At 42.0% G+C, this 27,740-nt stretch overlaps 6 protein-coding genes across 11 annotated transcripts; 5 read left to right on the forward strand and 1 right to left on the reverse strand.

Annotated features, from left to right (window-relative positions):
• The first annotated feature begins 376 nt into the window (after positions 1-376).
• Positions 377-6,918, forward strand: LOC124200142 (hemolymph clottable protein-like). The gene is made up of 14 exons (XM_046596269.1): positions 377-719; positions 817-840; positions 906-1,051; positions 1,115-1,300; positions 1,389-1,556; positions 1,621-1,863; positions 1,937-2,196; positions 2,260-2,496; positions 2,559-2,727; positions 2,802-3,191; positions 3,260-3,483; positions 3,553-3,766; positions 3,829-6,318; positions 6,390-6,918. The coding sequence occupies exons 1-14, from the start codon at positions 686-688 to the stop codon at positions 6,723-6,725; spliced, it is 5,121 nt and encodes a 1,706-aa protein (XP_046452225.1). The 5' UTR covers positions 377-685; the 3' UTR covers positions 6,726-6,918.
• Positions 6,919-6,949: 31 nt separating this feature from the next.
• LOC124200147 (tRNA wybutosine-synthesizing protein 2 homolog) lies at positions 6,950-8,413 on the forward strand. The gene is made up of 4 exons (XM_046596276.1): positions 6,950-7,315; positions 7,410-7,560; positions 7,652-8,209; positions 8,304-8,413. The coding sequence occupies exons 1-4, from the start codon at positions 7,087-7,089 to the stop codon at positions 8,368-8,370; spliced, it is 1,005 nt and encodes a 334-aa protein (XP_046452232.1). The 5' UTR covers positions 6,950-7,086; the 3' UTR covers positions 8,371-8,413.
• Positions 8,414-8,654: 241 nt separating this feature from the next.
• Positions 8,655-10,370, forward strand: LOC124200152 (MYG1 exonuclease-like). 2 transcript variants are annotated; one of them, XM_046596287.1, is made up of 6 exons: positions 8,655-8,765; positions 8,825-9,088; positions 9,149-9,335; positions 9,396-9,610; positions 9,679-10,043; positions 10,137-10,370. In XM_046596287.1, the coding sequence occupies exons 1-6, from the start codon at positions 8,734-8,736 to the stop codon at positions 10,142-10,144; spliced, it is 1,071 nt and encodes a 356-aa protein (XP_046452243.1). In that variant the 5' UTR covers positions 8,655-8,733; the 3' UTR covers positions 10,145-10,370. The 2 variants fall into 2 exon arrangements, with proteins under 2 accessions (XP_046452243.1, XP_046452242.1); XM_046596286.1 differs by lacking the exon at positions 10,137-10,370 and having other exon boundaries at positions 9,679-10,124.
• On the reverse strand, positions 9,364-11,667 carry LOC124200151 (beta-galactoside alpha-2,6-sialyltransferase 2-like). The gene is made up of 4 exons (XM_046596285.1): positions 10,934-11,667; positions 10,666-10,865; positions 10,430-10,604; positions 9,364-10,369 (listed from the first exon to the last, which is right to left on the reverse strand). Exons 1-4 carry the CDS (start codon positions 11,442-11,444, stop codon positions 10,122-10,124), a joined length of 1,134 nt encoding a protein of 377 aa, XP_046452241.1. The 5' UTR covers positions 11,445-11,667; the 3' UTR covers positions 9,364-10,121.
• On the forward strand, positions 10,255-25,217 carry LOC124200148 (soluble guanylate cyclase 88E-like). 5 transcript variants are annotated; one of them, XM_046596278.1, is made up of 17 exons: positions 10,255-10,395; positions 15,636-15,861; positions 17,277-17,403; positions 18,783-18,937; positions 19,011-19,216; positions 19,824-19,947; positions 20,032-20,152; positions 20,223-20,349; positions 20,457-20,661; positions 21,227-21,373; positions 21,456-21,588; positions 22,021-22,101; positions 22,207-22,233; positions 22,377-22,496; positions 22,777-23,007; positions 23,434-23,676; positions 23,773-25,217. In XM_046596278.1, exons 2-17 carry the CDS (start codon positions 15,694-15,696, stop codon positions 24,201-24,203), a joined length of 2,646 nt encoding a protein of 881 aa, XP_046452234.1. In that variant the 5' UTR covers positions 10,255-10,395; positions 15,636-15,693; the 3' UTR covers positions 24,204-25,217. The 5 variants fall into 5 exon arrangements, with proteins under 5 accessions (XP_046452234.1, XP_046452237.1, XP_046452235.1 ...); XM_046596281.1 differs by having other exon boundaries at positions 22,777-22,947; XM_046596279.1 differs by lacking the exon at positions 10,255-10,395 and adding an exon at positions 12,087-14,206 and having other exon boundaries at positions 23,776-25,217.
• A 63-nt stretch (positions 25,218-25,280) lies between these two features.
• LOC124200150 (alpha-L-fucosidase-like) lies at positions 25,281-27,567 on the forward strand. Its single transcript, XM_046596284.1, has 8 exons — positions 25,281-25,804; positions 25,875-26,016; positions 26,106-26,212; positions 26,284-26,444; positions 26,526-26,727; positions 26,812-27,115; positions 27,183-27,327; positions 27,396-27,567. The coding sequence occupies exons 1-8, from the start codon at positions 25,459-25,461 to the stop codon at positions 27,495-27,497; spliced, it is 1,509 nt and encodes a 502-aa protein (XP_046452240.1). The 5' UTR covers positions 25,281-25,458; the 3' UTR covers positions 27,498-27,567.
• Positions 27,568-27,740: the final 173 nt, after the last annotated feature.

Raw genomic sequence — 27,740 nt, forward strand, 5'->3', positions numbered from 1 at the left:
TAAGTAGCAAGTTTGAATGTCTTATTGATGAGAGATTAAGATTTAGTCATCAAATCAAAAATATGTCGCGTCAATGAAAGAACTTGTTTCAGCCTTCATGTAAATAGAACTTGCTGACCTGGAGGGTATGACCGTACCGCACAATTTCAAAAAATATGCACATTTGAAACGACAACTACAAAAATTAAAGGTAATTCTAACGAGTTCCTTCTTTCTTTTTCTTGATCGTAACAGGCCAACTTGACCATCACAATTTTTAATCGTAATTCTTCCTTTTACGGCTTTTCTAACAGATGCTGATGTCAGTGCAACTGTAGCCTTGCTGATGGTGAAATGCCTTTTCCGGTGACGACGAAGTTCTTTCGTATCGTATGTTATTTGGAAGTTGCTGGAAGATGAATTTACTTTTCCCTTTAATAAGTAACCTAATATCTATCAGAAAATGATAATATCGTTAATCATATATGTGCTGATTCCAATAAATGCATAACCATCCGATGGAAGTGAGGGGTTATCCAAGTTGCAAAGTTCAGCAAATTTTCACGTTTTCAGCAATTTTCGCCTGTTCCCAGCTAAAGAGATCGGGTTGTTGTGCGTATTAACTCGGTTTTTTACTCGGCTATTTAAGAGGTGGTCAAACTGCCAGACCTTAGCACAAGTCTTTTGAAGGGGCTTGAGCATCGAGATGGGTAAACTGCAGTCATCTCTCGTTGTTTTGTGTAAGTTTGGCGATTACTTTTTAGATTTTATGATATTTTCTCTGCAATCTTAACTAACTTGAATTATTCATTTGAACATGTCATTGGATTTGTCCAGCGGCACTTTTGTGCTTGACTTTGGGTAAGTCTTAGAAATTATGCACTGATTTTGATCAAATAAAACTAATTTTTCATTTTTTACTACAGGATGGGAGCCCGGTACTCAGTACGAGTATAAATACATTGGACGTTCAGCGGCTGGCATGTACACTTTGAAGCAGCAGAATGCTGTGATTGAACTGCAAAGCCGTGTCATCGTTCAGAGCATTGATGAAAACACCATCGTCGTTAAGGTAATTTTCAAAATTAAAAAACAATTTTTCTCTTTGATTGAAAAATTCCATTATGTCATATAGCTTGCTGATGGTCGCATTAAGCGCAACGGTAACTTCGTTGAAAACCCTTACTTCAAGGGTGAGCACAGCGAAACCGGTTACGTCACCAAGCCCGGTCACCCAGAAGAGATCGAAGGTGAGGAGGACCAATTGGTCAATCCTGAACACTTGGGCGCTCCTTTCGTTATCACCCACAACAAGGGATCTGTAAGTGTCAATATTACTTTCTTTATAAATTTTAATTTTAAGCTTTCAAGGTATTAAATAATTTCGTGATTCTTGTTGGCGTTTATAGTTCACTGGAATCCAAATTGATTCCGAAGAGCCCCTGTGGATTGTCAACTACAAAAAGAGCATTGCCAGCCAGTTGCAACTGGATATCACTGGTGTCCGTCGTGATGGCGTTTTCAACTATGAAGCTATCCCCGAGGAGGAAGAGACCAAGACTTTCACCGTCTTCGAGGTATACATCATTGCATATTTGACGTGGCTGAATATTAATAATTTAATTTAATTTCTGTATGCAGGATTCCATCACCGGTGACTGCAGCACCACCATCACCGTTACTCGCCTGCCTTTGTCTCAAGTCCAAATCACCGATGCCTTCAAGTTGGGCTCTTGGGACGCCATTTGCCAGGACAAGCCCGTCTACAAGATTGTCAAGACCAAGGACTACAACCGTTGCCAGAACAACCCCGTCTGGTCCACTGCCAACCCCTCCACCCACTCCTGTGAGTTCGGCAAGGCTAACTGCGGCGATTTCATGAAGGTATAAAAATGAGAATATGACTTTTCAGGATCGAGTGTCTCTAAATAATTGAATGACATTTTAATATTTGCAGCGCTCCACCGTCTTCAAATACATCGCTTGCGGTGAGGCTTGGCCTAAGGTCACCTACGTTCACGCCAGCGGTTTCAGCGATTTGGTTGCTCAGCCCTTCGCCACCGAAACCGACGCTTTGACCAACTCTGTCATCATCGACTGGACTTTGGAGAAGATGGAAAGCATCGGCTCCCGCTTCGCCGCTCCTTCATCCCCCAAGGAACACAAGACTTTGTCTTACGTCTGGGGTGACTTCAACCAATTGAACCACGATGGAACGTGAGTAGAATGGATTTGCAAGGAAAAATGAACCGAATTTTATTTTTCAATTTCGTTACGCAGCCCCGTTCAGCCCAACTTGGTTGACGCTTACATCAAGAGCCCCGTCGCCGTCTCTACTCTGCACAAGAACATCATCGCTGCTCTCCGTACCGTCGCCAAGGACCTGAAGGAGACCCCCGATTCCGAAAAGGACAACATTGAGCGTTTGGCCGTCATTGGCCGCGTTCTGCCCATGTTCTCTTTGGATGAACTTAAAGCCTTGTGGCAAGAAGTCAAGACCCTTGACTACGCCACTATGTAAGTAACGCGTCAAATGAATGTAAGGCGCTAGTAATTTATCTTTATGTATCATGATGCAGGACTTTGTTCGTTGACTGCGTCGTCCAGTCTGGCAGCAACCCCGCTGTCATGTTGATCAAGGAATTGGTTGAATCCCAGCAGATCACCGGAGCTAAGGCCACCTGGGCTTTGGCCGCCATCGGCTACTTTGCCAAGACCCCTACTCGCCAGCTTCTTCATGAACTCATCGTAAGTTTAAAAAATAAAATCGAAATTGTTTGTTGCTTCATTCTTAATTTTGGCATTTATTTTTCCATTCTTAGAACCTGCTCAAGTCTGGCCCCGTTCAAGCCAACGTTGAATGGAAGCAGACCACCATGACCACCATTGCCGATTTGTTGCACAACGCTTGCGGCTCTCGTTTCTTGGCTGCCAAGAAATACCCCGTTTCCGTCATGGGCGACTTCTGCGACCGCAAGGACACCGTCATCATCGATGAATTCTTGCCTTTGTTGACCAGGGAATTCGAGTCCAGCCAGAGCTCCGTCGACCGCATTATTGCCTTGTCCGCCTTCGGATCTTTGGGTGTTGAGGAAATCGTTCCTATTCTGATGCCCATCATCCGTGGAACTGCCGGCAAGTACGATGATACCGCCGAGCGTGTTCGCGCCATCCTCTCCCTCCAACGCGTTGTTTTCGTTGTCCCTGAAAAGGTAATTTTCATATCACTTTTAATCCAAGCCGATTTTAATAACATATAATTCATTGAATATCGAAACAGATCCACCCCATCTTGGCCAGTTTGGCTAGCAATGTTGCTGAACGCCCCGAAGTCCGCATGGCTGCTTTGGGTGTCCTCTTCATGTCAAACGCTCCTCAAACCTGGTGGCAGAAGTTCGCTTCCAGCACCTGGTTCGAACCTAACCGCCAGTTCGCTTCCTTCACCCACAGCCTGATCGAGTCTGTTATGAACATGCCTCCCTCTGTCCCCTTCTTCGAGGAACTGTAGGTTTATTTTGTGTTGCTCATTTTTCGTTTGTTTGGGAAGCTAACTTTTTCTGGTTTAATTGGCAGGATCCAGAAGGCTACCGTTGCCTGGCCCATGGTTAAGCCCGCTCCTTTCGGTCTTCCCTACTCCTTTGCCGATATCCGTTCTTCCTATTTGGATGAAGGTATCGCCGTCATGATGTACACACCCAGCTACCGCGTCTCCGATGAGCACTGGCCCGTCTACATGTCTAACCGCTATTACTACCAGCTCGGCCCCTTCTCCGCTGATGCCGGCACTGTAAGAAACAATTTTTATCCTGTTTCAAACGACATGTAACTCATTGGAACAATTTTTTATAGGTTTACTTGTGGAACTACAACATGTCCGAAGTTTGGCAGAACATCTTCGGCAAACTTTTCGGCCGTCTGACCAACAAATATGAATCTGCTTCCTCTGGCAAAGCCCGTGAAAGCATTGGAAACATGAAGGGCATCTGGGATGAGCTTAACGCCACCGCTCGCCCTGCTGACAAACGCGCTGGACTTTTGCACATCAACCTGATGGGCTCCGTCAACCGTTTCATCAACTTGGAGAAATTCGAAGAATCCATCCCCGCTATGATGACTGAGGCCATGAAGTACCAGAACAAACCCTACGAAGTCAGCGTCACCAAGTACCGCATGTTGGCCGAATACAACGTCCGCTTCCCCACCATGTTGGGCTTCCCCATGCGCTTCTTGGCTACTCTGCCCATCCTCGTCTCCATGCAAGGTAACATGAAGGGTGACGGTAAGGGCGGCATCCAGTCTGACGTCGCCGCTGAATTGAGCTGGAAGTTGAGCTCCGAGATCCGCGTTGAACTTCCCTTCAACGGCAACTACATCGCTTCCGGAGTTGATGTCCGTGTCGATTCCCGCGCTCCCAAGGAGTTGAACTTCAACTATCACCCCAACGGTCAAATCAAGGTGACCTGGACCCCTGGAAACAAGGTTACCGATCTCCTCTACTACCACGTCAAGCCTTACACTGTCAGCCGTAACTTGGCCGATAGCATCAAGCCCACCCTCGAAGACAAAGCCACCACCATCATTAGCGTGACCAACAAGCCCGTCAAGCGTGAATTCTCTCTGGGTGAACGTTTCGGCGCCAACATCAAGCTCATTGAACACAGCGAAGTCAAGTTTTCCGATAAGCTCACCTGGTGGCAATGGTTCCAGAAATGGGACATCAACGGTTACTCCAACCTTGGATTCGTTCCTCTGGAAGTCCACAACCGCAAATACGTCCTGCGTTACGATCCTTCCGGCACCCGTGCCCGCGCTGTTTCCTTCTACATGCAATACCAATACGCCACCAAGACCTGCGAACACACCGTCGTCTACGATTCCGAAGCTTCCAAATCCAGGACTCCTTCCGAGCCCGAGATCCTCTCCACCACCCCCATCGCTCCTGAATTCCGCCCCGCTCTTGGTCGTCTCTTCAAGAACTTGGAGAGTGGCAACGCTCACCTCGTGAGATCTGGACTCATCGCTGAACAGAAGGATGGTACTTTCATCTACTTCAACGCCACCGTTGGTCTTGCCAAGGATTCTTGGTACACTAAGGACTTTACCGATATCCAAATCGAAAAGTACACTTCTGCCGGACCCACCGTTCGTGCCAACAAGAAGGTCGACTATGCCATCTGCCACACCGCTACCCGCAACTGGAACAAACCCCCCACTTACGGATTCAGCAAGGATGTTCTCTACATGACCGAAGAGGACCAGATTGGTTTCGGAGAGCAATGCGATCAGTCCAAGCTCCGCTTCAAGGCTAAGGTCTACCGCGACGATTACGCCGCTAAGGCCGCCATGTACAGCCCTGCTGGCCAACAATGCCAGAAGGATTTGCACAGTGGATTCATGTACGGAAGCCCCGCCTGCACTGAAGCCCGCCGCATGGATCAGACTTACAACAACTACGAATTGAGCGTCGAGTCCGACAACTTGCCCGAGACTTTCGTTCAATGGATCCACGCTGCCCGTCAATGGATCAACCACAGAGTTTATCCTTTCACCGTCAAGCACATCCAAGGACAATCCAACCCTGCCAACCGCGCCAGCTGGACCGTCAAACGTGATCCCTTCACTGGAGCCAGCAACATGACTTTCGTCCGTCCCACTGAAACTTTGGTGGCGTGGAACGTCCGCCGTGGTGATAAGAACATCAACCAATGGGCTCGCTTCTCTCCCATGACTTTCGCTTACTCCAACGTCTTCTACCCATTGAGCGCCGGAAGCAACTTCATCCGTGACGCTGCCAGTTTGACCACCGGTGGTGTTTCCGAGTCCCGTTGCTACGTTGGTCCCGATGCCGTCTACACTTACGATGGTGCCCACTACAACTACACCATCAACGAGTGCCCCCACGTCTTGATGACCGATTGCCACAAGACTTCCGAGATCGCCGTCACCGCCCACCAGGGTAGCGAAGGACAAAAGATCGTCACCGTCATCTACGGAAAGGACACCGTCGAGTTGGACCCCACTGGCTATGTCACCATCAACGGAGACAAGAGCGAGCTCAAGAACTTGGATAAGGAATCCCGCTTCGAAATCCGCGAACAGGGAGCCAAGGAAATCAAGGCTGTTATCTTCCCCCACGCTGATAGTATCATCATGGAGATCAAGAAACAACACTTCTTCATCAAGGTCCAAGGGTCTCACGTTGAGATGACCGCTCCCCAGTACCTGCGTGGTAGAACCTGCGGTGTCTGCGGTGATTTCAACCAGGAGATCGCTGGTGAATTCAAAACTCCCGCCCGTTGCGCCGTCTCTGCTGGAGAACTCATGGCCGCCAGCTTCAAGGTACAGTATTTATCCTAAACATTTCCCAGTAAAGAATGATTTTATTAATTGACACTTTTATTCTTTTATAGCTGAACTCCAAGGGATGCTCTTCCAACGAGGATCAGGAGATCTCTCGCCGTCTGCAAAAGGAGACCGAGACTTGCCAGATGATCGACCAACAGTACCACACTCACTTGCCCGAGTATGACATCAATGCTCCTACCAAGTGCACCCGTTTCGAGAAACTCACCTACGAAGGTGTCTCCCACAAGGGTCAGTGTGAATCCGTTGAAATGAATGCTTTCTGCCAACCCGGCTGCAAGCCTTTCATGATGATCAGCAAGCCTTTCACCTTCAAGTGCCAAGGTGATTTGCAGGACTTTGTCAGTCCCATGACCGTGCCCAGCTCTTGTATTACTGCCTAAGTGGTGGTATTACGCGTTTCGGTAGAAATACCTGATGCAAGAGTAACTGTTTTGATTAATTATTCCTCCTACTGTTCTCGATTGATTCGCTAGTAACAGTTTAGTTTATTCTTTCAAACAGCTCTATGTACGTGGTCTGTTTTATGTAAAATTTGGTTATTACGAAGAAAATATACAAGTAGTGGGCAATGCACCAAAAGTAGTTAATTATTTTGTCTCAAAGCTGTCCAAAGAAGACGTGAACAGAGTGATTTCAGGATTTTCTTTCCAAGTTGCGATTCGGAAATTATTTCACAACGCCCGACAACGCTGCACTGATTGTTTTGGTAATGAGTTCTCATACGTCATCCCTATTCGTGAAATGCCGCCAACTGAAACCAAAAATCGCAGCATTTTGAAATCAGTAAAGAAAATCAGTCCAGCTGATCAGTTAAAACAGTCTATTCGGAATTTCTTGATAGAAGTTGGCCAGGTATCTGACGAGGACATTGAAAAGCTGATTCAAGAAGTTCCTCATAAGTGGGAACGTCATGGAGACTTGATCGTAATACCGCAACGATCACTTAAAGATGAATCTTGGAAATTATTTGGTAAATGATCCTGATTGGAAACCATCTGTTTTGTTTTTCTTTTTCCATAAATTTAGTTTTGAACATGTTAGCTATTCACTTATTTCGTTATCAGAGAAGGAGGTTTACGAAAGGATCTGTCAAACTCTTAAAATCAATAGAATAGCAAGGAAAAATCCTGTAAATCCCAATAGTTACAGGAGTTCAAATGTAGAACTGCTCTGGGGAGACAATGGAATCGTGCAACACACAGACAACAAGATCAAGTAATGAAATCCTGAATTTATTTTTTTAATTTAAAAATGTGTTCCTCTTTTAAAAAGTAAATAATCATACAGCTCTCATTTCTTGGTTCAGGTACCAATGGGATGTAACTAAATGCATGTTCAGCATTGGGAACATCACAGAAAAATTACGCATAGCAAGTTTTGATTGCTCCAATGAGGTTGTTGTTGATTTGTTTGCTGGGATTGGATATTTTGTACTTCCATATCTGATTCATGCCAAAGCCAAACATGTACATGCATGTGAAATGAATCCTGCTTCAATAGAGGCATTAAAAGGAAACCTGAAATCTAATAATGTTGAAGATCGATGCACCGTTTATTTTGGAGATAACAGAACTACTGCACCTACTAATGTAGCCGATCGAGTGAATCTCGGATTAATTCCTAGTTCTGAACTGAGTTGGGAGACGGCTTGTCGTGCATTGAAGGATGAAACGGGGGGAGTATTACATATTCACGCTAACATCGATTCCAAAACCCCTAAAACTGAACAAAGTATTAATAAACCGCAATTCAAGTATCCAGAATGGGAATTATGGACCAACTATGCAGTATCATCTTTTGAACAAATGTTATCAAGATTGAAGTCACGCAAATGGAAAGTTACTTTTCTTCATCTAGAACATGTGTAAGCTAATAATTTTAATGTTGGAAGTACCGTATATACTTTATAACTTAATCTTTCTTAAATTAATAAAAACGGGGATGCCGAAACGGAACAGGAAGTCGTACGGACCACATGTTGACCACGTCGTTTTAGACATTGAGTGTAGACCTATCGTCATGTAAAATGTAACGCTTTGTGTTAATTTGCCGCGTGTTTTTTTTTTTTTTCATCTGTGTATCAGTGCCTTATCTTTTTTGTGAATTTGTGAAAATAAATTCCTCTTTCACTGTAATTCGGATTTTTTCCTTTTTACTTCAATGCTTGACTGGTCATTTACTCAAATTACTGCAAATTTTTTTCTTTTTTCCCAGAATATTAAATTTATCAGCAATAAAAATGCAACAGTTTTTTGTTTCTTCATAATTTTGCGCCAATTTTAGTTGTATAATTGGCCGCATCTCCCGTTTAGCAACACCTTGGCTCAAATTACCACAAGTCCACAACCAGTTACTCGAATCTGCCGGCTCCGCGTGGTCAGTGGATACATGCAATCCACGTTCAGATATTTATCAAACAGGTATTTCATTTGACATTTTTCCTATATAATTGTTCTAACTTTCCCGATAAACGTTCTAGATCATTTGTATCATTTACAAAGTGTAAACTACTGCCAATGAGCGCCGAGAAGAAAATGAATGATCGAAAAGTTATTGGAACTCACGATGGGAAATTTCATTGTGATGAAGTGCTTGCTTGTGCAATGCTTAAACTCCTGCCACAATATGCTGATGCCTTAGTGAAAAGGACTCGCAATGCAACAATTTTAGATACTTGTGATATTGTCGTTGATGTTGGTGGAGTGTTTGATCCCAGTGTTCACCGATATGACCATCACCAAAGGTAGAAATCTTGTAAACAAATTATGTTCACATATATGTTGATGTCTCTTTTATCAAACAGATCTTTTCAGGAGTCCTTTTCCACATTGAAACCAGGCTTCCCATGGGTTACTAGACTATCAAGTGCTGGGCTAGTGTATGTCCATTTTGGTCAGGAAATCATTTCTCAAGTTCTTAACATGCCAGTTGACTCTAAGTTGGTGCAAGAAACTTACAATAGAGTATATGAAGGATTTATTGAAGAGATCGTAAGTTTCAAAAAGATTCGTGTTAGAATTGTGTTCTAAATAACTGATTTATTTGTTTAGGATGCAATTGATAATGGTATTTCAACACATGATGGTGAAGGACGGTACAAGATCACTACAAATCTAAGTTCCAGAGTTGGAAACCTAAACCCAAAGTGGAATCAGCCAGAGACAGAGGAAGATGTTACAACCAAGTTTAATCAAGGAATGGAATTGGTCAAGGAAGAGTTTTTGGACAAAATTAATTATTTTGGCAAATGCTGGTGGCCAGCTAGGTAAATATTTTTTTTTTCTTTTTGTTAGTGTTAGAAACTGGATTGGAAATGCTCTTGTGCTATTACAGGGAGTTGGTTGTCAAATCCATCGAGGATCGTTTTTCTGTTGACGAAAGTGGTCAAATAATCGAATTCAACAATGGAGGATGCCCATGGAAAGAGCATTTCTTTCAGCTAGAGAAGAAAATGGGGTTGGACGTTGGCGATAAGAAGATTTTGTACAGTATATATCCAGATTCTAACGGTAGTTGGAGGATCCAAGGCGTTCCCGTTTCGTCTCATTCTTTCGAACTGAGAAAAGCTTTACCCGACCAATGGAGAGGTCTGCGAGACAAAGAGTTGGATCAAATGTCTGGTATCGATGGCTGTGTTTTTATTCACGCTTCCGGATTCATTGGAGGCCACTCAACACGTGCAGGTGCACTAGAAATGGGTAGGAAAGCTCTCGCTATAAATTGAAAAGTTATGTAATCATCATCATTCAACTAAGAAAATACACGTTACAACAACGCTACTCTTGCTGTAGCTGACTAGAGAATCCAGTGATGCGGACGTAACCATCGACGAAAATCACGTGGTCATCTGCAGGATTGAGTGAAAGAACAAGCAACTTTTCGGCAGCTAGTGGGTGCCAGTCTCCCATTGTGCATCCTACATCTTCATTGGTGTCGTAATAGTGACAGCGCTTTGTCATCCTCAGCGAAGGAACAAACTCAATCATGTCGACATAATCGCAGAAAGATAGGGTCAGCGCGAGGCCTGCAGAAAACATCCACCATGAAAAGGTAAATCATCTTCGCTTATTTGCTCTCATTTTACCAATAAAACCCGATGAAGGTGGATTAGGGGGAATGGGCAATGGACTGTGTAAGCTGAGGTAATCCCACAAGTCCCAAAGTCCTCGCGGGTCCATTAAATGCAGTTCTTCCTCAGGAATTTGATTTCTTCGTGAAAAAAAGGCGTCTAAGAAAGGGAAATCCGGATTGCAGGACCACTATATAGAATAACAGTTAGTTATTAAATATTTGCTGAACAAAGCTCTAATTTTCAAGAACCTGCTCCAGAGTAGCGTTATATTTTGAAGGGTCCCAGACAAGTAGAGAAACATTTTTATAGAGGGACGAATTGACAAAATTAAATTCTGATTTGGACAAGATTTGCGAATTAAGAATCCGTAAAGAAGTCTTATTGCCTACGTCGACTTCAAATCCTAATGTTGGGGCATTGTTAAAACGGACCACATAATCATGACCATCTGTTGAAAACGAAATAGCAAGAATTAATCTTACATCAAACATTCAAATTGTGTATAGATTGTGTTACCTATAAATGTTCCCAAATCGGAATTCAGTAGCGCACCTGCACTGGAAACGATTGCACAACTTTTATAACGCTTTTGGAATGCTTGACTGTTTTTAAGTAGTTGCTTTTCTTTTGGAAACACATTAGTTAGAGAAGTTATGGTATGGAAATGTGATTTCTCCAAACTGTTCTGGAGATTTTCGAGTAACATTGAAGGTGTCAAATCTTTGAGTTTTTTAGTCCCAAAGAACCGGGCTTGGTTGAGTGTAAAATGTTTGGACGATACTTTCTGTTGGAGTAGTGACTGTCTGAGTTGAGAAATTACTCTGTGTTTGTGCGAAGTCAATTTCTCCCTGAGGTTGACACGCTGGTGTATGCCATCACGAATGTGAGAATAAGATGTATCAGCAGCAGGTTGGATCCTTGTAGGAGTTTGTTTAGGATGGTAATGTACAGCTAATACTACGTAACATATCGTGGCTGCCGCTGCAAGATTAATACCCAGCCACAGGAGAACTGAGCTCCGTTTCATTTTGTACACCCTAAAAAGAACGGCTAGAGAAGTAAGATTGCCATAAAGTCAGATTAGTTGAAATGGATACAGTTCTTGAATTATTCATTGATAACACTCGGTCGGCAGTGACTAGATCTTTTATGCGGTTTCTTCTCTATTTTGTCACGTCTACATGTCGAAAGAAATTTAACTGATCTTTATGTTATTTATTCGATTCTTGATTTTGTGAAATGCAGTCGACGCAACGGCGTTGCCAGACGAAAATTTAAGGAAATTAGAAATTTTTATTTTTTTTACAAAATTTCAAGCAGAGCAATAGATCCCTGGTCGGTTCACGGCTGTGTTGGCTTCCCCATCTCGATTTTAGGGTAAACGTAAGCCGATTTTCAGGGGGTTTTAGGGCGGGGCCTGTCAGAATTGTGAAGTGGAAACTTTAAAAAGAGCCATCTAGGCTCTCAAAAGTAGCTGGACGTTGTAGCTGACACACTCACTAGAGGCGCTTTTTAAAGTTTCCAAATCGGCTTACGTTTACCCTAAAATCGAGATGGGGAAGCCAACACAGCCGTGAACCGACCAGGGATCTATTGCTCTGATTTCAAGTAAATTCGATGAAGCTTTTCAACCGTCTCTCACTGAAGTTTTTAGGAGCCCTGGGATTTGACGTTGCAATAATTTTTGTAATCAAATAAAATCTGTTTTTTACGTAACCGTAGGGAAACGTGAGTGTCGCGTGAGAAGAAGTCAGCACGAACTGGCATTCTGCCCTTGTGAAGGTCTCATTAGTGAGAGCCTTTTTTTTATACTTCTATTATGGGATGCATTGGATTCCTTGCTGTCTATTCACAACAATTCATTAGCAGTTTTTAAGGCCTTAATTAAAGAAGCAATCAATTCTCTCGGTTTTTTTTGTTTTCGTGACAACTTTTCAAGCGAAGCTGGAGTGTCTGGAGGAAGACGGATGGACTTTTCATGCGCACAGCAATCTTATCCTCAGCAACATTGATGCTCTGTGTGTGCTGCTTGTGTCGTCCTATCTGTGCATTCCCTCTGGGATGTGTTTATTTTTTTATTTTTCAGGGAGGTACATATAGAAACCGTTTCTATTCTCAGTTAGTCTGAATTGCTGATTTTCTGGCAGTGTCATCGTTGTACTGTTTCTTGAACTAGAGATACATGTGAGGAATCGAGGAAGTGAAAAAGAGGACAACCATTCCGCACGTTTGCTTACAGAATGGTTTTGACACGGAGTGTAAGGGTGGGGTAGGTGGTGAGGCTTATGAGATCGGTCGTACGACCGCCTCTTTGGCACCAGACGTGAGACTCTTGGGGACGCGCAAGGATCGATAAACAGGAACAATCTAAAATCGATATCATCTGTTCTTTTTTAGAGGCTGCACTGGTCCAATATTGTTTTTCCATTTTCTCTCAACCACTCGCTTTCCATCGTCGAAAGATAGCAGGAGAGGAATTAAAAATTTCAACTGTTTGCATTGCAAATTTGCAATTGATCTGGCGGCTGTTTTTCATTTGCTGTCGTGCCGCAGATACGTTTGTGGTGATCGCGATTGCCGTGGTTATATAAAGAAAACGCACACAAGTGGCCACCGCGTTAGTCTTTCGGCTCTTTCAGTTGATCCGGTGGTGCGTGTCACATGTCAGCTTTAGCACAGGTCTCTCTCTTCCATTTTTGTTATGACTTGTTCATGTTACGCCTAGTACCACCGCAAACCGAGAAAGACAGCAACTCACATGTGATCAACTTTTTTGCTGGTGAATTGCTCTATAGTTGAACATGTCTGGAAAGGGGTAACCGAATACCCTCCCATCTTTCCAGCAGTGCAGACCCGCCTCCAATACTGTAAAAGTGTCCTAAAAAATAATTTCTTTTGGGGATTCGCTTTACAAACTTAATAACTCCACCCCTCGTCGTACATACCTTCAGGGAACTGTGAACCAACCAAGTATTATTCGATTCCCTGAAGATGACCCTGTTCTCCTCCTCCCATCATGTAGATGACACACGAGATGTAAAACAAAAAACAGGAAAACTATTACGTGCGACATTTTTACGTTGTGGAGTAAACATTTTGGTTACGTCATAATAAGGGGAATGATGTTGCAATCAAACCAAGGAGCTGTTTCCTCGGTATAATCAAGCAAAGTGACAAGAGACAGTGTCGGAAGAAACCTCGCTTGGCACCGCCCTTTTGTGTACTATGTAACACGTGATGTATGTGTAATGTGGAAGGGAGCGTCGTCTTCGGTCTAGAAAGAAATGGAAAAGAAAAGACTATCGGATCGCGCGCGCAAGGGCACAACCCCCAAACACACACACACAGCTTCCTACGGGAGCAGAAGGACTCGCTCTCTTCAGACACTTAAACATACACATCCAGCAGGTCTTCTTTTTCAGTCGAATCTGCTGGTGGATGCCGGTCGGACCTCCCAACATTCTTCCTAGCGTCACATAATTCGCCACTCGTTTCGACTTGTCACGCTGAACGTTCAAAAAGTGCGCTCTTGATTGACTGTGTCGTCGCTGTTGTTGTTTTCTTGTCGCACGTGGGACAAAATCGAGTCAAAAATTTCTGAAATCGTTGGAAAATAGAGAACAGCGCAGTTTTATTTTTATTAATAATGGCGGTTCAAGTGGGCTTCAACAGCGCATTGTCTGGCTTCATCCAGGACTTATTGAACGTCTAAAAAAAGAAGAGATTATTTTTGTTGGCTCTTCATTAGATTTTCTCGGCGTCGCTTCGGAAGCCAAATCTCAGCAACAGGTCAGCAGGAACTAATCTTTCACTTTCAATTCGATATTCTTGTTGTTGGCCGAGGAAATGACCGTTTTACACATGAAATGGGTCTTAATTCTTACGACAAATCCCACTCGCTTTTAAATGAACCGTATCAGAAAGAATAAGGAGCGCGAAAGGGCACCGATGGAAACGAATGGTTGGCTGAGAGAGAAGGAGATTTATGTTGCGTCACCGACGTCCATAAAGAATCATTGAGGTCTGACTGTTGCCTCGCGCTCTAATTGAAAATCTGAAGCTAATGTAGAAATATATTGATCGAAAACCACTTTCATCTTCACTTTTGTTATTTATTGAAATAGTGTCTAGTTCACTTTGATTACTTTGTGAAGCTAAACTGCTTAGAGGGCTTGGCTGCCAGGCTTACTTTTTATTTAGATACTTGTTATTCCGACTGAATGATTTTATGTAATGGGGACTTGGAGAAAATCGAGTAAGACATCTGGGGAAATAAAATCGTATTTCGTCATTGCTAACGTTGAAGATACGTCGACCTTTTTAGTTCTTATTAAGCGATTTGGAAAACGAAATTACTAGGAAGTCTATTTAGAAAAAAAAAAACCCGGCGACATTTATTATTGGTATTTTCCACGGAAATACAGTCATTGCCTATTTTATGTGAGTGCTATTACATCCCCCGTAATTCTTCCATTTCGAAACGGAGATTTCCCTAAAGTGATGGCCAGCCATAAAAATAGTATTCTCGGTAAACAATTCGAGATTTTTTGGAATAAGATTATCATTGGGGAGAAAGAAAAAAAACACAAACAGCCTGACGGTAAATAGCTAAAGGTGACGGTCTAAAGTGACGTTTTATTCAACAGGGTCCTTTCCATTCTTTTTACCCAACGAAAATGCTTTGATTGATGGGCTAAATTTAATCCCGCCTTCGCTATACTGTAAAGCGGGCGCGCTTTATGGCACAAGGCACACACTCCACCTGAATGCCACTCTAATCTATCTTGATGGCTGAACATGCCAACCGCACAGCTCAAACCCCCTCACTCTTTTTGAATATGGCGCTAAATTTAGCCGCCATCTTTACCGCCCGTCCACTTTGGATCGACGGACGGGTGGCCCAAGTTTTAAGTGTAAAGTCTGCGAGAACATCCATGGACTGTAAGCATGCAATTCAAAGAGCTCCGACGTTCCCTTGAGCCCAGAAGGAGAGAACGTGCATATTTTCGCATGATACGACAGTATCTGAAAAGACTCTTATAACCGTGTCCGCTTTGACGTTATTATGATATTTTCTGGGCAATCTATAAATTGGGTTGGTTAGGTGCGCACTAAAGTATAGTATCGGCAAAACGAGGCTCTATTGGTCGGATCAACAAATGACGTAACACAGTATTTTATTTTTTGTGTACAACATTTTATTTCTGCTTTCTTTCAGATCCCCTACTACTCCATTGTGTTCAGCTGCTTGTGGTGGGCGGAAGTAATCGGCTAAAATGTACGGGCTTCTGTTGGAAAGTCTGGCTTGTTACATCAAAGAAAATTACGGTGAAGAGAAATGGGAGGAGATTCGACGAGCTGCAGCCGTCGAACAGACCTCTTTTTCCACTCATCAAGTCTACCCTGAGAATTTGATTCCGAGATTGTCGGCAAAAGCCATCGAGGTACGTACACTAAGCAAGTAGAGACAGTATTATGTAAGCACTAAAGGATAAATCTGCGTCGCAGTGATCACAGTTTTGTTACAGAGCAATATTCAAAGAGTAGAAATGGAATTTTGATATCGCCGACAAAGTATGTGTAAAAGAGGAGGTAAAAATAGGACCATGGAAATGATTCGATTTATTCGTGTGTAAATCCTGTAAACTTAATTTGATACGGCGGAAGTAAGGGGGGGGGGTTGACTTGAGGCTACACTCCGTATAATACAGTGGCTCCTATTGTTATAAAGTTTCTTGGGAATACTTTTGATTGCATTTTACAGATCTTTTTGATAAGCTACTAAAAATTTATGGTTAAAATCAAGTAGATGTGCGGGGCACTGTGCTTTCAACTTTGAAGAGAGACTCGCAAGTCAAAGAGAAGATGTGTGTAGGTGCAGCAGAAGTACCAACTATTGTGCCCAAAGATGCTTTCAATTGCATCATTATGTTTAACTTATTATACCAGGTGGCTTGGATTCCCATATAGAATCAAGTGTGTGTTGCGCGCCCAAATTATTTACAGTAACGCACACCGTACATTTTACTGTGCCTGTAATTTAGATTAGCACAACACATTGGGATTGCAGGTCTTGTTGCGCTTCTAAAGATCAATAATTCAGGTTGAGTGGATATCTGACAGTGTTTGCTGAATCACGATTTTTTTGATTTATGAATCAAAATCATAAATCATTTTTTAGAAATTTTAGACGAATCAAAAATTAAATCAATAATCAAATAAATTTTTGATTTAATTTATAAATTAAAATCAAAATCAAAATCAAATTTCATATAGTTTTTTGCATTATACTTGGCAAAAAAAATCAAATATATATGTTATGCACACCTAAAATCTTCAGCAAAAAAATACGTTTTGTTTCTCTGCTGCTTTGTTTTAGGAAAGGAACTAGAATAGTCATATTATTTTAAAAACTGATTGGAAATCGAGAAAATTTTCATGAAAATCTGTAGGTTTTCTCGTCTTTTTTCAATTTTTTTGATTTACCCGTGATTCACTGTGTTTCAAACGATTAAAATCACGAATTAAATCAAATTTCTCTGTATGATTTAATTCTTGTAATTAAATCAATTTTGATTTAATTTTTGATTTAATTTAACGAAACGATTTAAAATCAAATTTGATTCAGCAAACACTGATATCTGATTACCCGGCAAGTAATATAGAGGGCCCCTTAATTACATGGCCAGTGAGTAACCGTGGACAATCATCTACTACTACTGCTCATGGACATGGAAAACTCGAATTATTTGAGACGTTCTTTTGTGTGTTGTATAGCCAGAGACATTGAAAAGATATTATCATTCATTGTAATGACCACTTAAATATTCACGAAATGTTTCTCCTATTTATTTTACAGTTGCTCCAGGTGCCCGAACATGAATTCATGGCTCTTATGGGAGAATACTTTGTGGACTTTGTCGGGCAATACGGCTACGATCGAGTGCTTTCCGTCCTCGGCCGTCACATGCGGGATTTCCTGAATGGTAAGGGGAATTCTTTTCATTCCTTTAATGTGGATCTAGAAGATATTCGATAGGATCTCCTTTTATAGAAACTAGGGCACAAAAACCATACAAATAAACTAGGGCTATATAGGAAATCTTTAGACTGATCAAATCATTTGTAAAATGGGAAAATAGGCCTACCATTTCCAACGATCTTGTACTAAAATGACAAAAAGGTTACTCAATGTTATTAATTGAATTATATGTCGTATCTCGTACGTCAGGCAGCCATATAACAGATTTGATCTTGCCTTTCAAGTGGTGGAGGTCATGAAAGAATAAAGGGAAACCCAGTGTAAGCATACACAGATTCTTTTGTCCTGCCCAGACAAATATCTAAAAATAAGCAATTATTTGATGTTAGCCTATTGTAACAAATTAGAGTTGACTGAAATAGCAATTACGAAATCTCGAATGTTAGCTTTTTGGCATGAATTGGCACACCCAACAGTTGGTAGGATGAATCCCACTTGTGTTGTCAAACATAAGAGGGTTTCTGTCAACAATTGTTTTTTTTTAATAACCGAAAACATCCATTTCCGTGTAACCAAAAGACCACTTCTTTCGACATGAGAGGGATTGACTGCATAACCTAATAAGCCGATCGAGTTTCATTCTGCGTCGTTCACCTTGACCGTATCTCAGGTTTAAATATAAGCTTCAGCTGTATAATGTTGTTGCTAATACTTTGTATAAAGATGATAAAGATCGAATTTCATCTTAGCTACATTTTCGCTCCGCTAACGATTACCAGCAACTTTGGTATAAGACAGGTGGGTAGATAAATGGAAACTTTCTTCTTCTTCTCCTGCGGGGATTCCAACTCGTAAAATCGCGCAACACACGGAAAAGTTTGGCAGTGAGACATGAGCGAGATGGATATTGATCATTTCCACAAATGGCGGATGTGAATTAGAATAAAAGTCTAGAGATGCAATACGAGGAGTAGGAGTATGGCATGCGTGTTGCAAACGAACGACGAGAACCGATAGAGTTGTACATTTCTCTGGTAAGGATGTTTCCCAACTTGCCAGTCCAATCACTATATGTAGTTGACGATCCGTGACAAGCCATCGAGCTTCGACCCGACCAAGACGTTGGAGATGTTCTTATACACACGATAAGATAGATTGTTGTCGATATAGAGACCTCCTTTATACCAGCCTATTCAATTTAGTGCCTACTAGGAAATTGCTTTCGGTTGAGCAAACAACCGACTTCTTCACTGAACGCCATGACCTAATTTCAATAGCAAATATAATTGAAATCAGGTTAAAACTCGTTTAGATTTATTTGTCCTGAGCTGTCTGATGTTCGCTCGAGTATGACTGATGTGCTTTATAATGTCAATTGAATAGGATTAGACAATTTGCACGAGTATTTGAAGTTCTCTTACCCGAGAATGAGAGCGCCTTCCTTCTTCTGTGAGAACGAGACAAGTACTGGACTGACACTTCACTACCGGTCAAAGAGACGCGGTTTTGTTCACTACACAATGGGCCAAATCAAACAGGTAATCCGGTTAAGACTGCTGACGGTTATGTACATCTCTTGTAACAAATATTAACCCGAGTCGCTTTTCAAAGGTTGGCAAGGAAATCTACAAATTGGACGATGTGGATATCACCATCATCAAGGAAGAAATGTCGTTCGACATGCATGTAGTGACGTTCAATCTCAAGTTCGACAACCGAGCCTTTTCCACACTGACGGCCCTGGATCGCGAGGATCAATGCTTGCCCCTCAAAGCATCCATCTTTATCGACATCTTTCCGTTCTGCATCCTTTTCGGGTAAACTGTTTGATCTATACATCCGTCTGATTGCACTGCCGATGGTTATTTTTTTGCGCTAGTACAATCGATGGATGATTTCATTTCCGTTGTTATAAGTCATTCGAAGATATGAGTGTACAAGATCAATCACTGACGCTATTGTTCGAGCACTCGCCGAGGATGACAATCTTTTAGACAATCTTCATCTAATAATAATGCACAAGTCAAACTTATGTTTGCCTTGTCAAGTTTCTCATTGCATTTCCAACGGGTGCGCGTTCAGTGTGACGGTTTCTTCCAGTATCTTCTTTGTATTTATTAAAGTGACAGCTGAGAGAGCGTGCTGGGCTTTTTTATTTTTGAAAAGACGTGTGCCCCGTGAACCTCGTCACATTTGGTTGCAGAGGATGTTGGTAATGTACGGCTGTGCAGGGTGGTAATGTTATGATGTTATCGATTTCTCCTCCAATGTCTATGGGGCCCTGTCAATGCGTCTAACAAGAAAGACCATCACATGATGAGATTCTTTCTTTGAACTCATATATATCATGTATGTGTATTTCTTTTCCCTCCCCCCTTTTTTTCATATGCGCTACACATATTGGATGTTCGATGGAATGAATAGATCCGACATGATCATTAAAAACATCGGGAATTCGTTGGCCCACATTCTACCCGAATTAATCGGTCAGGATATTTCCGAAGTCTTCGACCTAACCCGCCCCCTCGTCGACTTCAAATTCTCATCGGTAACATTTCCTCCTCCGCTGGTTTTTCCCACGAATGTCGTGATTACGTGCATTCTTCTTACCTGTGTTTTATTTGATTTGCAGATATTGAAACGAACCAACAACATTTTCGAGCTTGTGTCTCACAAGTCGTTGGTAATCGGTGGTTCCAACGAAATAGGAGACACCGACTCCGAGGACAGCAGTAGAAAAATCCATTTAAAAGGTGAGCTAATAATTAGAAATTTGCCATCTCGAAATACTTTTTCCTAAATCTAAAATAACGAAATTTTTAGGACAAATGCTCTACATGGAAGAATGGAAGATGATCGTCTTTCTAGGCACGCCGCAGATGAATGATCTCGACGCCATGATCCGGGTTGGACTCTTTATCAACGATTTATCCATGCACGATTTTTCCAGGTATTGACGTGTGTCCTTCGTGACTTGTCGTACTTTCTGACATTCAGAAAATGATTGAAGAGTCGAGAAAATATCTTGTTTCATTTTTATTTCATTTTTCCTCGCAGGGATTTGATGATGGCCGGTACGCAGCAGTCGGTCGAATTGAAATTGGCACTTGACCAAGAACAGCAGAAATCCAAGAAACTGGAAGAGTCCATGAAAAAACTCGACGAAGAAATGAAGCGCACCGACGAGCTCCTTTATCAAATGATACCCAAGCTCGTGGCTGATCGGCTTCGCAAAGGAGAAAATCCCGTTGATACGTGCCAGGTGAGTCAATATTATGTTTACAAACAAAAATAACCGGATAGTGGATAACCAGGATGCGTAACAACATCCAGGCAACCAAAAAACGAAAACAAATAGGCACTAGAGAGAAATACTCCCTTTCTTAAGAGTAGTCCTGGAGATATTCTTTGTTTTCAACCCCCAAAAAGTCACAAAGCTTCATTAGTTGGTTGTCACTCTTTTATGACGGCTTAATGCACGCCGACAACACATCTTGGAATCATGACGGGGGAAAAACACAAACAACACCGAAAGAGAAAAAAACAAGGGGAATTATAATGAGAATCTGATAGGGTATAACTAGGTAGATTATTTCTTTTATTTCTCTGTGTTTGCTGTGTGTCCCCCCCCCCCTGATACCAATGTTTCCGTGACACTGTGGAGGCGGTAGAGAGAACAAAGTCTTTTGACGTCATCTAATGTTGCTCGGCACCGCGCGTCGCTAATTTATAAATGAACTAATCAAGCCGGGATCCATTCATTATTAGAAACCGTCCTTTTGCCTTCATTATGTGATGATGGTTTCCACCCCTTTGATTCACCACAGGTCTTTGAATGTGTAACGATCCTGTTCAGCGACGTGGTGACATTTACAGAAATCTGTAGCCGAATCAGTCCGATGGAAGTCGTCTCGATGCTCAACTCCATGTACTCCATCTTTGATCGACTCACCGAGCTCAATGGCGTCTACAAGGTTGGCTGTCCCCTGCTCCTTCAAAAAATCCACCCACATATCAGACAGGGATGAATAATTCACACTCACCTAATTCTGTCAGGTGGAGACCATTGGTGATGCTTACATGGCCGTAGGAGGTGCCCCCGTCAAAGATGTCCTTCATGCTGCCCGCACGTGTGATATGGCAATGGACATGGTTGATGCTATTCAAGATTTGACTGATCCGTCTACAGGTCTTCAACCGAAAACCATTTTTTTCTCCTTCTTCTTTTCGTCTGGTTTCTTTATTTCAGTTGGCCTCAATAACCATAGCACCATGTATTTCTCCGAGTTATTGCGTTAGTTCCGTTGTCCGGCCGACGGAAGGGATCTCGGCAATCTCACTTCATGCTATATATTGCAGTCATGGAAATAAGATTCAACGGAACGTTAATCTTTTTTTTCCTCCCAAAAAGGAGGAAGATCAATACTTTTCACGTTTTTCTAAAAACGTATTATATGTACATTATTAACATTCATAACCCGGATAATTAGAATGCCTAAATTATTGAGAGCCTATTCCGAATTGAAGAGTTTTCAAGTCTGAATGATTGACGATGTTTCCTCCAGGCTTATTACAAATTCCCCGTAATGACTTGAATTAATTATATTATGTCTCAAAATAGGGCAACATCTGAGGATCAGAGTCGGCGTTCACTCGGGTGCTGTTGTAGCGGGCGTCGTTGGACTCAAAATGCCGCGCTACTGTACGTAATGAATACGACTAGTTCCATTTCTCTCTTTCTCGTCGTCGTTTTTCTTTTCTCCGGACTTGTTAACTTTCTCTCTTTTCTCTTTTTTGGCGAATGTAGGCCTCTTCGGTGACTCTGTCAATACGGGTAAAAGACGATAGTGCCGGGCCATTGAGTCCGAATCGGTTTTTCTGGCCCTTTATTTATGTCGTCTAGCTCTGTGCCGTATTTCGTTACTCAATAATAAATTCTACATTTCCTTGTCTTCTGTTACGTCGATATACGACCAGCCTCGAGAATGGAGTCGACGAGCGAGCCGATGAAAATCCACATTTCGCAGACGACCTACGAACTGCTCGGGCCCGACTATTTAACTGCAGATCGTGGCGAGATTGTCGTCAAAGGGAAAGGTATAGAGATTCCCCGCTCCTGAAAAGTCCTCCTGATCCCCCTTTTGTGTATTGATTTGCATGTAGCTACTTACCCTCGGTCCCTTGTAGTATCTTTCGAATGTCTTGTGGCAACTCGCCACATGCACTCTCCCGCGATAGAATCATATTGCCCGCTATCCACGGGCAAATGTGGCGGATAAAAGAACTTTTTTTGCTGTTGCCAAGGCAACACACAACTAGAAAGAGGAATAAAAACGGTCCAGTTTAATATCGTCCATATATTCATTGCATAATGCAGGTCAGATGAAGACGTACTGGTTGACGGGGAAGAAAGGCCGGTGCGCATCGGACAGATCCGGTAGAATTTCCGCTGTTCCGGAAGAATTGCTGGCGGAAGGCAGAGCGGGATCATCTACGATTCGGAGATACAGTCCCGTCACCATGGACGATGTCACCATGGCTCGCAAAGGTGCGGTTACGAGCGGTATGAGCAACCGGAATATTAGTCCGGTTTCGTTGGTTACTTCAGGTTGGTGCCACTTTGCCAGCATCTGCCCTGATATTTTATTCGTCGACAGATTGTAGTATACATTTGAATTTGAATAGTAATGGAGATAGTAAGTAGCCTGTACTGTATGCACGCACCTATTCAATGGGAAATTACTAGTGTGTTTGTGATGCACGGATGGAGAGCCGCGGCTAATTAACTTGCTGTAATTAAAACTGAGAACTGGGGAATGTCAAGAGTTGATGATTTCGGTTATTCCAGGATTTAATTAGTTCAGACTTAATTTTTGTGTACGTTGAGTTTGTTTGATTGCAGATGCACTTTATTTGTGTTTCTAGGAAGCTAGCCCCTCTACTAATGAGATTTCTTTCCGTGTTCTCATATGGAATGTTTTCTCTAGCTGAACTGGTATCGAGATCATTATTGCTTTCTTCTTTCCCGTGCTAGGAGGCGGAAGTACAAATGAACTGATTCCACACCAGAATCGACGTAGTCTCAAAGAAATGGAGAAGGCTTTACAAACGACACTCCATTCGTCGTCGGCCAAGAACAAGTTGTACGAAAATGTAGTTCGAAGTATCACCCCGAGTGGCAGCAGTCATACGACGATGCCAACGACCCCATCGCCTTTGACTTTATCGTCCAAGCCGGCGGCCAAAAAGTTCGATCTAAAATTCATCTGCCCTCATGGTAACGCGTAAACTTGAAGGGGTGGAAACAAATCTAATTGAATTGCAAATAAGGTTATTTATCTTTTCTCTATTTGGATTGGGATTGTTCCATTAGCAGGCAAGGCTTTAGCGTCGAAGAAATCGCCCAGCGGAGGAGGAATGAGCAGTCCCAAGACGCCGTCGACGCCACCAGCCTCTTCGTTCCCGCTAGTTTCCAACTTAAACTGTGCCCCACCAGACATAACCGTCGGCCACAATGGCATAAAAAAGGATTCGACAGCTGGTCTCCTCACACCCAAAACTCGCTCAGATGGTTTCATGGGCTTGTCATTCAACTTGCCCGGTGATCCGGCAATCGACGGCGGAACTCACGACGGAAGTACCGCGGCGACGGCTGCGGCCGTTTCAGCTGCTGCCACCGCCATGGCTTCTGGTCTAGGCAACGAATTTTGCTGTCCAACTTTTGGAGTTCGGCCTCCAAGACTTACTGTGACCGTTACGTCTGCTAACGGGGACCCTAGGAGTGCGACGTGCTCTATCCTGTGAGCTTCTGTTAACGTTAATTCAATTGGAGGGAAAGGCAAGTTTTAACGGGGTATTATAGAGAAACAAACAAGCCATCCAATCAGTCAAAGTAGAAGTAAAAAGGAAACAAGGTACACTCACTTGGCATCCAATCCACGAACGCTTATCGATTCCTTGACGTCTACACATTCCATCAATCTGTCGATCCTACGCAGCTAACTGAACGTCAAACTAGAGAAAAAAAAAGGCTATCCTAACCGAAAGATTGAGTTATTTTGCAATATGTCAGTGCGCGCGTAGTTGTTCAGACTTTGAGATGATGGAGTGATCAATATGGTGTCGTTCCTAATGACAAAATGCCCGTCCCAAGTATCATTGTTTTCTGGTCCCCTTGAACCCCCCCTCAAAGAGAGAGAAAACCGAGCAACGTAAAATTTTTACAGAAAATTATATTTGGTCAATTTCTTATACTTGTATGATCTTTTCAATGTGACATGTATTTCTTCTTGCTCTTTCAATTCATCACTTTGCTTTCTAGTCTGATTATGTATAATGTATCTCTTTTAAGAGGATCATATCATCATGTTGCTGCGGTTTATTTGAAATTGTTTTATACGAACAAAAATAACGCAGGGAAGGAGCAGGCGATTGCTTTCATCGGTTTGTCTATTTAAATTAATTTATATATATTGATGATTTCTTTCTCGAAAAATTTGTCTTACTTTCTCTTAACGAAATGGAAAACCGTCTTGAGAACATATATACATCGCATCGCTTTGTTTTAAAAAATCAAGACAGTTTTGGAGTGGTTCATCGAGCACAACCACTATTATGTTGTCATCGCGCCAACCCTAGTCAGTAACATGCAGCCCCTCGCTCTCCCTGCCCTACCACGCAGCAGATCAATACAATCAATGACGTACACACCCACGAAAGTCTTTTCAATCTTTCTCTGCTTTTTCTAGCTTCGATCTTTGCTAGCTGTGTGTAGATATATAGAAATGTATACAAAAAATAAAAAGGTATTTTTCCCGGTTTCGTGTTCAAATTATTAGTGCCATCTGGGACCTACGAATTGAACCGCAATTAGTTTGAGAGGACAACAAAATTCGTCTGCTCAACTTGTGTTGTTTATTTAGGTCCAAGTGTCGGTAGCTTACTTGCTGATTTCGAGGCTTTAGTCTTTAGTTACTGAGACCATCCTGAGACTTTGAAACATCCTTGGCCAATGGATTAATTGTTGTTATTCGTGTACCGAATATTTTTATCTGTGAAAATGATGCAGTTGCCGCTGGCAATCGCTCTTGTATTTCTATCGTTAGTTCAAGTCAGTTTTGCCGGATTGGTCGAGTCAAACGATGTTGACTCATATTTTGATGTCGTGGTGGTGCCTTTCAAAGACACTAGTCATAGTAACCCACAAACGAATAATATAGAGTTGCAAAAATCAAGTGTTCAATACAAGGCTCACCACCAGATTGGTTACACACCAGATTGGACAAGTCTCGACAGCAGACCTTTACCCTCTTGGTATGATGAAGCTAAGTTTGGCATATTTGTTCATTGGGGAGTCTTTTCTGTACCTGCCTATGGATCAGAATGGTTTTGGTGGTATTGGAAAGGTACACAGTTTTTCATGAGTCATGTGATAATTTTTTTAATATTTAAAAGATGATACACTTCTGTTTCCAGGGGCTAAAAAACCTGAATATGAAGAATTCATGAAAAGGAACTATCCACCTGGTTTTAGTTATGCTGAGTTTGCACCAAAATTTACAGCAGAGTTTTATGATCCACTGGAATGGGCTGAGATATTCAAAAATTCTGGGGCAAGGTATGCAATTTGGTGAACTACAATAGGTTGCACAAAAGAAATTCTGTTGAAGTGTTTAGTTTAGCCTTTCTATAATCTTTTTCAAATAGGTATGTAGTCTTAACTAGTAAGCATCATGAAGGATATACACTTTGGCCTTCAAAATATTCCTGGAATTGGAATGCTATGGATGTGGGCCCCAAAAGAGACTTAGTTGGTGGGGAACCATTCTTGGAAATTTTTCAATATTTACTGTTTTACATCATACGAATTTTGATTTCAACATAGGTGATTTGGCGGAAGCAATCCGAAATTCTACGGATTTAAAGTTTGGTCTTTACCATTCTTTATTCGAATGGTTTCATCCTCTTTACCAGCAGGATGAAAAAAACAATTTTACGACCCGGGATTTTGTGGAACTAAAGACGCTGCCAGAGCTATACGAAATCGTAATATCTTTGTTGACAGTCTGATTTGTCGTAGGCTTTATTTTATGGCGTTAATATTTATTTATTGGTTTTATTTTTCAGGTTAATAAATACAAGCCGAGTATAGTTTGGTCCGATGGCGATCAAGGAGCTAACGACGTTTACTGGAACTCTACCGATTTTATTGCTTGGCTTTACAATGATAGCCCAGTCCAAGAGGAAGTTGTTGTTAATGATAGGTGGGGATCTGGCGTCGCCTGTCACCATGGTGGCTTCTACACTTGTGATGATCGCTTCAATCCAGGTAACACACAATAACAGTTCTCTGCTAATTGAAAACCTTTTCAACATCTGCTGCCCACGCACTAATCAACTTGATTGGGATCAGGAAAGCTTTTGCCACACAAATGGGAAAACTGTTTGACCATTGATAAGAACTCGTGGGGCTATCGCCGCAACGCCCATCTTTCTGATTTTCTATCTACGCACGAACTGATCAAAGAGTTAGCTAGTACTGTGAGTTGCGGAGGAAACATGCTTCTGAACGTTGGGCCCACGCACGATGGGCTAATTGCTCCAATTTTTGAAGAGCGCCTTCGTCAGATGGGTGATTGGCTAAAGATCAATGGAGAAGCTATATACTCCACAGTGCCCTGGACGTATCAGAATGACACGTTTACTCCTGATGTTTGGTATAAGCATTTAACTTAAATGTTATTATTTGTGTTGTTGAATAATAACAACTTTGAATTTGTGTAGGTATACTTCGTCGAAGGATGGTAAAACTGTGTACGCCATTGTACTTTTTTGGCCTCAATCGAATGTGTTAAACCTTGGAGCGCCTGAAGTTAGTTCCCATACGAACATTACACTAATTGGATACGATAAAGACGTTGATATTGACGTGAGTAATCTATATAAAGATGAGATTGTTTTAAAATTTACGTTTAAAGGTTTCTTTTCTTTATCAAGTGGGTCGTTTCACCGCCTGGTATTCAAATTACCTTGCCAGCAAAATCGGAAGTTTCTAGTGATTGGGCGTGGGTCGTACGATTGGGTAACTTGGTAAATTAAGTATATATTTTTTACGGATCATTTTGTATTCTTAATCAATAAATAAGCGCAATAAACAGCGAGCGAAGTACTTCTGCCTTAGAACCTGTTTAAATGTATATTGAATAATCGTTCGTTTTTTTATTTGTATTATTCGGGTTGATGTGGAATGATTAAAACTAATTTTCCTAGTCTTTTTCAGTCCTTTTTTCATCAACAAGTAAAAGCATATTTTATTATTGAAAAAGAAAAACACCTAAATAG

The sequence above is a fragment of the Daphnia pulex genome, chromosome 8 (assembly GCF_021134715.1).
Source record: "Daphnia pulex isolate KAP4 chromosome 8, ASM2113471v1".
Classification (NCBI taxonomy): domain Eukaryota; kingdom Metazoa; phylum Arthropoda; class Branchiopoda; order Diplostraca; family Daphniidae; genus Daphnia; species Daphnia pulex.

What these genes read in the sequence shown, in the direction of transcription:
- LOC124200142 (XM_046596269.1), top strand. Translation starts at nt 686, where the DNA reads ATGGGTAAACTGCAGTCATCTCTCGTTGTTTTGT. An exon ending in GTCATCTCTCGTTGTTTTGT is followed by an intron (nt 720 to 816) that starts GTAAGTTTGGCG and finishes GGATTTGTCCAG; the next exon opens with CGGCACTTTTGTGCTTGACT. An exon ending in AGACTTTCACCGTCTTCGAG is followed by an intron (nt 1,557 to 1,620) that starts GTATACATCATT and finishes TTCTGTATGCAG; the next exon opens with GATTCCATCACCGGTGACTG.
- LOC124200147 (XM_046596276.1), top strand. Translation starts at nt 7,087, where the DNA reads ATGCCGCCAACTGAAACCAAAAATCGCAGCATTTTGAAATCAGTAAAG. An exon ending in CACACAGACAACAAGATCAA is followed by an intron (nt 7,561 to 7,651) that starts GTAATGAAATCC and finishes TTCTTGGTTCAG; the next exon opens with GTACCAATGGGATGTAACTA. An exon ending in TTTCTTCATCTAGAACATGT is followed by an intron (nt 8,210 to 8,303) that starts GTAAGCTAATAA and finishes GAAACGGAACAG; the next exon opens with GAAGTCGTACGGACCACATG.
- LOC124200152 (XM_046596286.1), top strand. Translation starts at nt 8,734, where the DNA reads ATGCAATCCACGTTCAGATATTTATCAAACAG. An exon ending in CGATATGACCATCACCAAAG is followed by an intron (nt 9,089 to 9,148) that starts GTAGAAATCTTG and finishes TTTATCAAACAG; the next exon opens with ATCTTTTCAGGAGTCCTTTT. An exon ending in AAGGATTTATTGAAGAGATC is followed by an intron (nt 9,336 to 9,395) that starts GTAAGTTTCAAA and finishes TTATTTGTTTAG; the next exon opens with GATGCAATTGATAATGGTAT.
- LOC124200151 (XM_046596285.1), bottom strand. Translation starts at nt 11,444, where the DNA reads ATGAAACGGAGCTCAGTTCTCCTGTGGCTGGGTATTAATCTTGCAGCG. An exon ending in CGATTTGGGAACATTTATAG is followed by an intron (nt 10,866 to 10,933) that starts GTAACACAATCT and finishes CGTTTTCAACAG; the next exon opens with ATGGTCATGATTATGTGGTC. An exon ending in ATAACGCTACTCTGGAGCAG is followed by an intron (nt 10,605 to 10,665) that starts GTTCTTGAAAAT and finishes TATTCTATATAG; the next exon opens with TGGTCCTGCAATCCGGATTT.
- LOC124200148 (XM_046596278.1), top strand. Translation starts at nt 15,694, where the DNA reads ATGTACGGGCTTCTGTTGGAAAGTCTGGCTTGTTACATCAAAGAAAAT. An exon ending in TCGACTTCAAATTCTCATCG is followed by an intron (nt 19,948 to 20,031) that starts GTAACATTTCCT and finishes TTTGATTTGCAG; the next exon opens with ATATTGAAACGAACCAACAA. An exon ending in TTTGACTGATCCGTCTACAG is followed by an intron (nt 21,589 to 22,020) that starts GTCTTCAACCGA and finishes GTCTCAAAATAG; the next exon opens with GGCAACATCTGAGGATCAGA.
- LOC124200150 (XM_046596284.1), top strand. Translation starts at nt 25,459, where the DNA reads ATGATGCAGTTGCCGCTGGCAATCGCTCTTGTATTTCTATCGTTAGTT. An exon ending in ACGTTTACTCCTGATGTTTG is followed by an intron (nt 27,116 to 27,182) that starts GTATAAGCATTT and finishes GAATTTGTGTAG; the next exon opens with GTATACTTCGTCGAAGGATG. An exon ending in ATAAAGACGTTGATATTGAC is followed by an intron (nt 27,328 to 27,395) that starts GTGAGTAATCTA and finishes TTCTTTATCAAG; the next exon opens with TGGGTCGTTTCACCGCCTGG.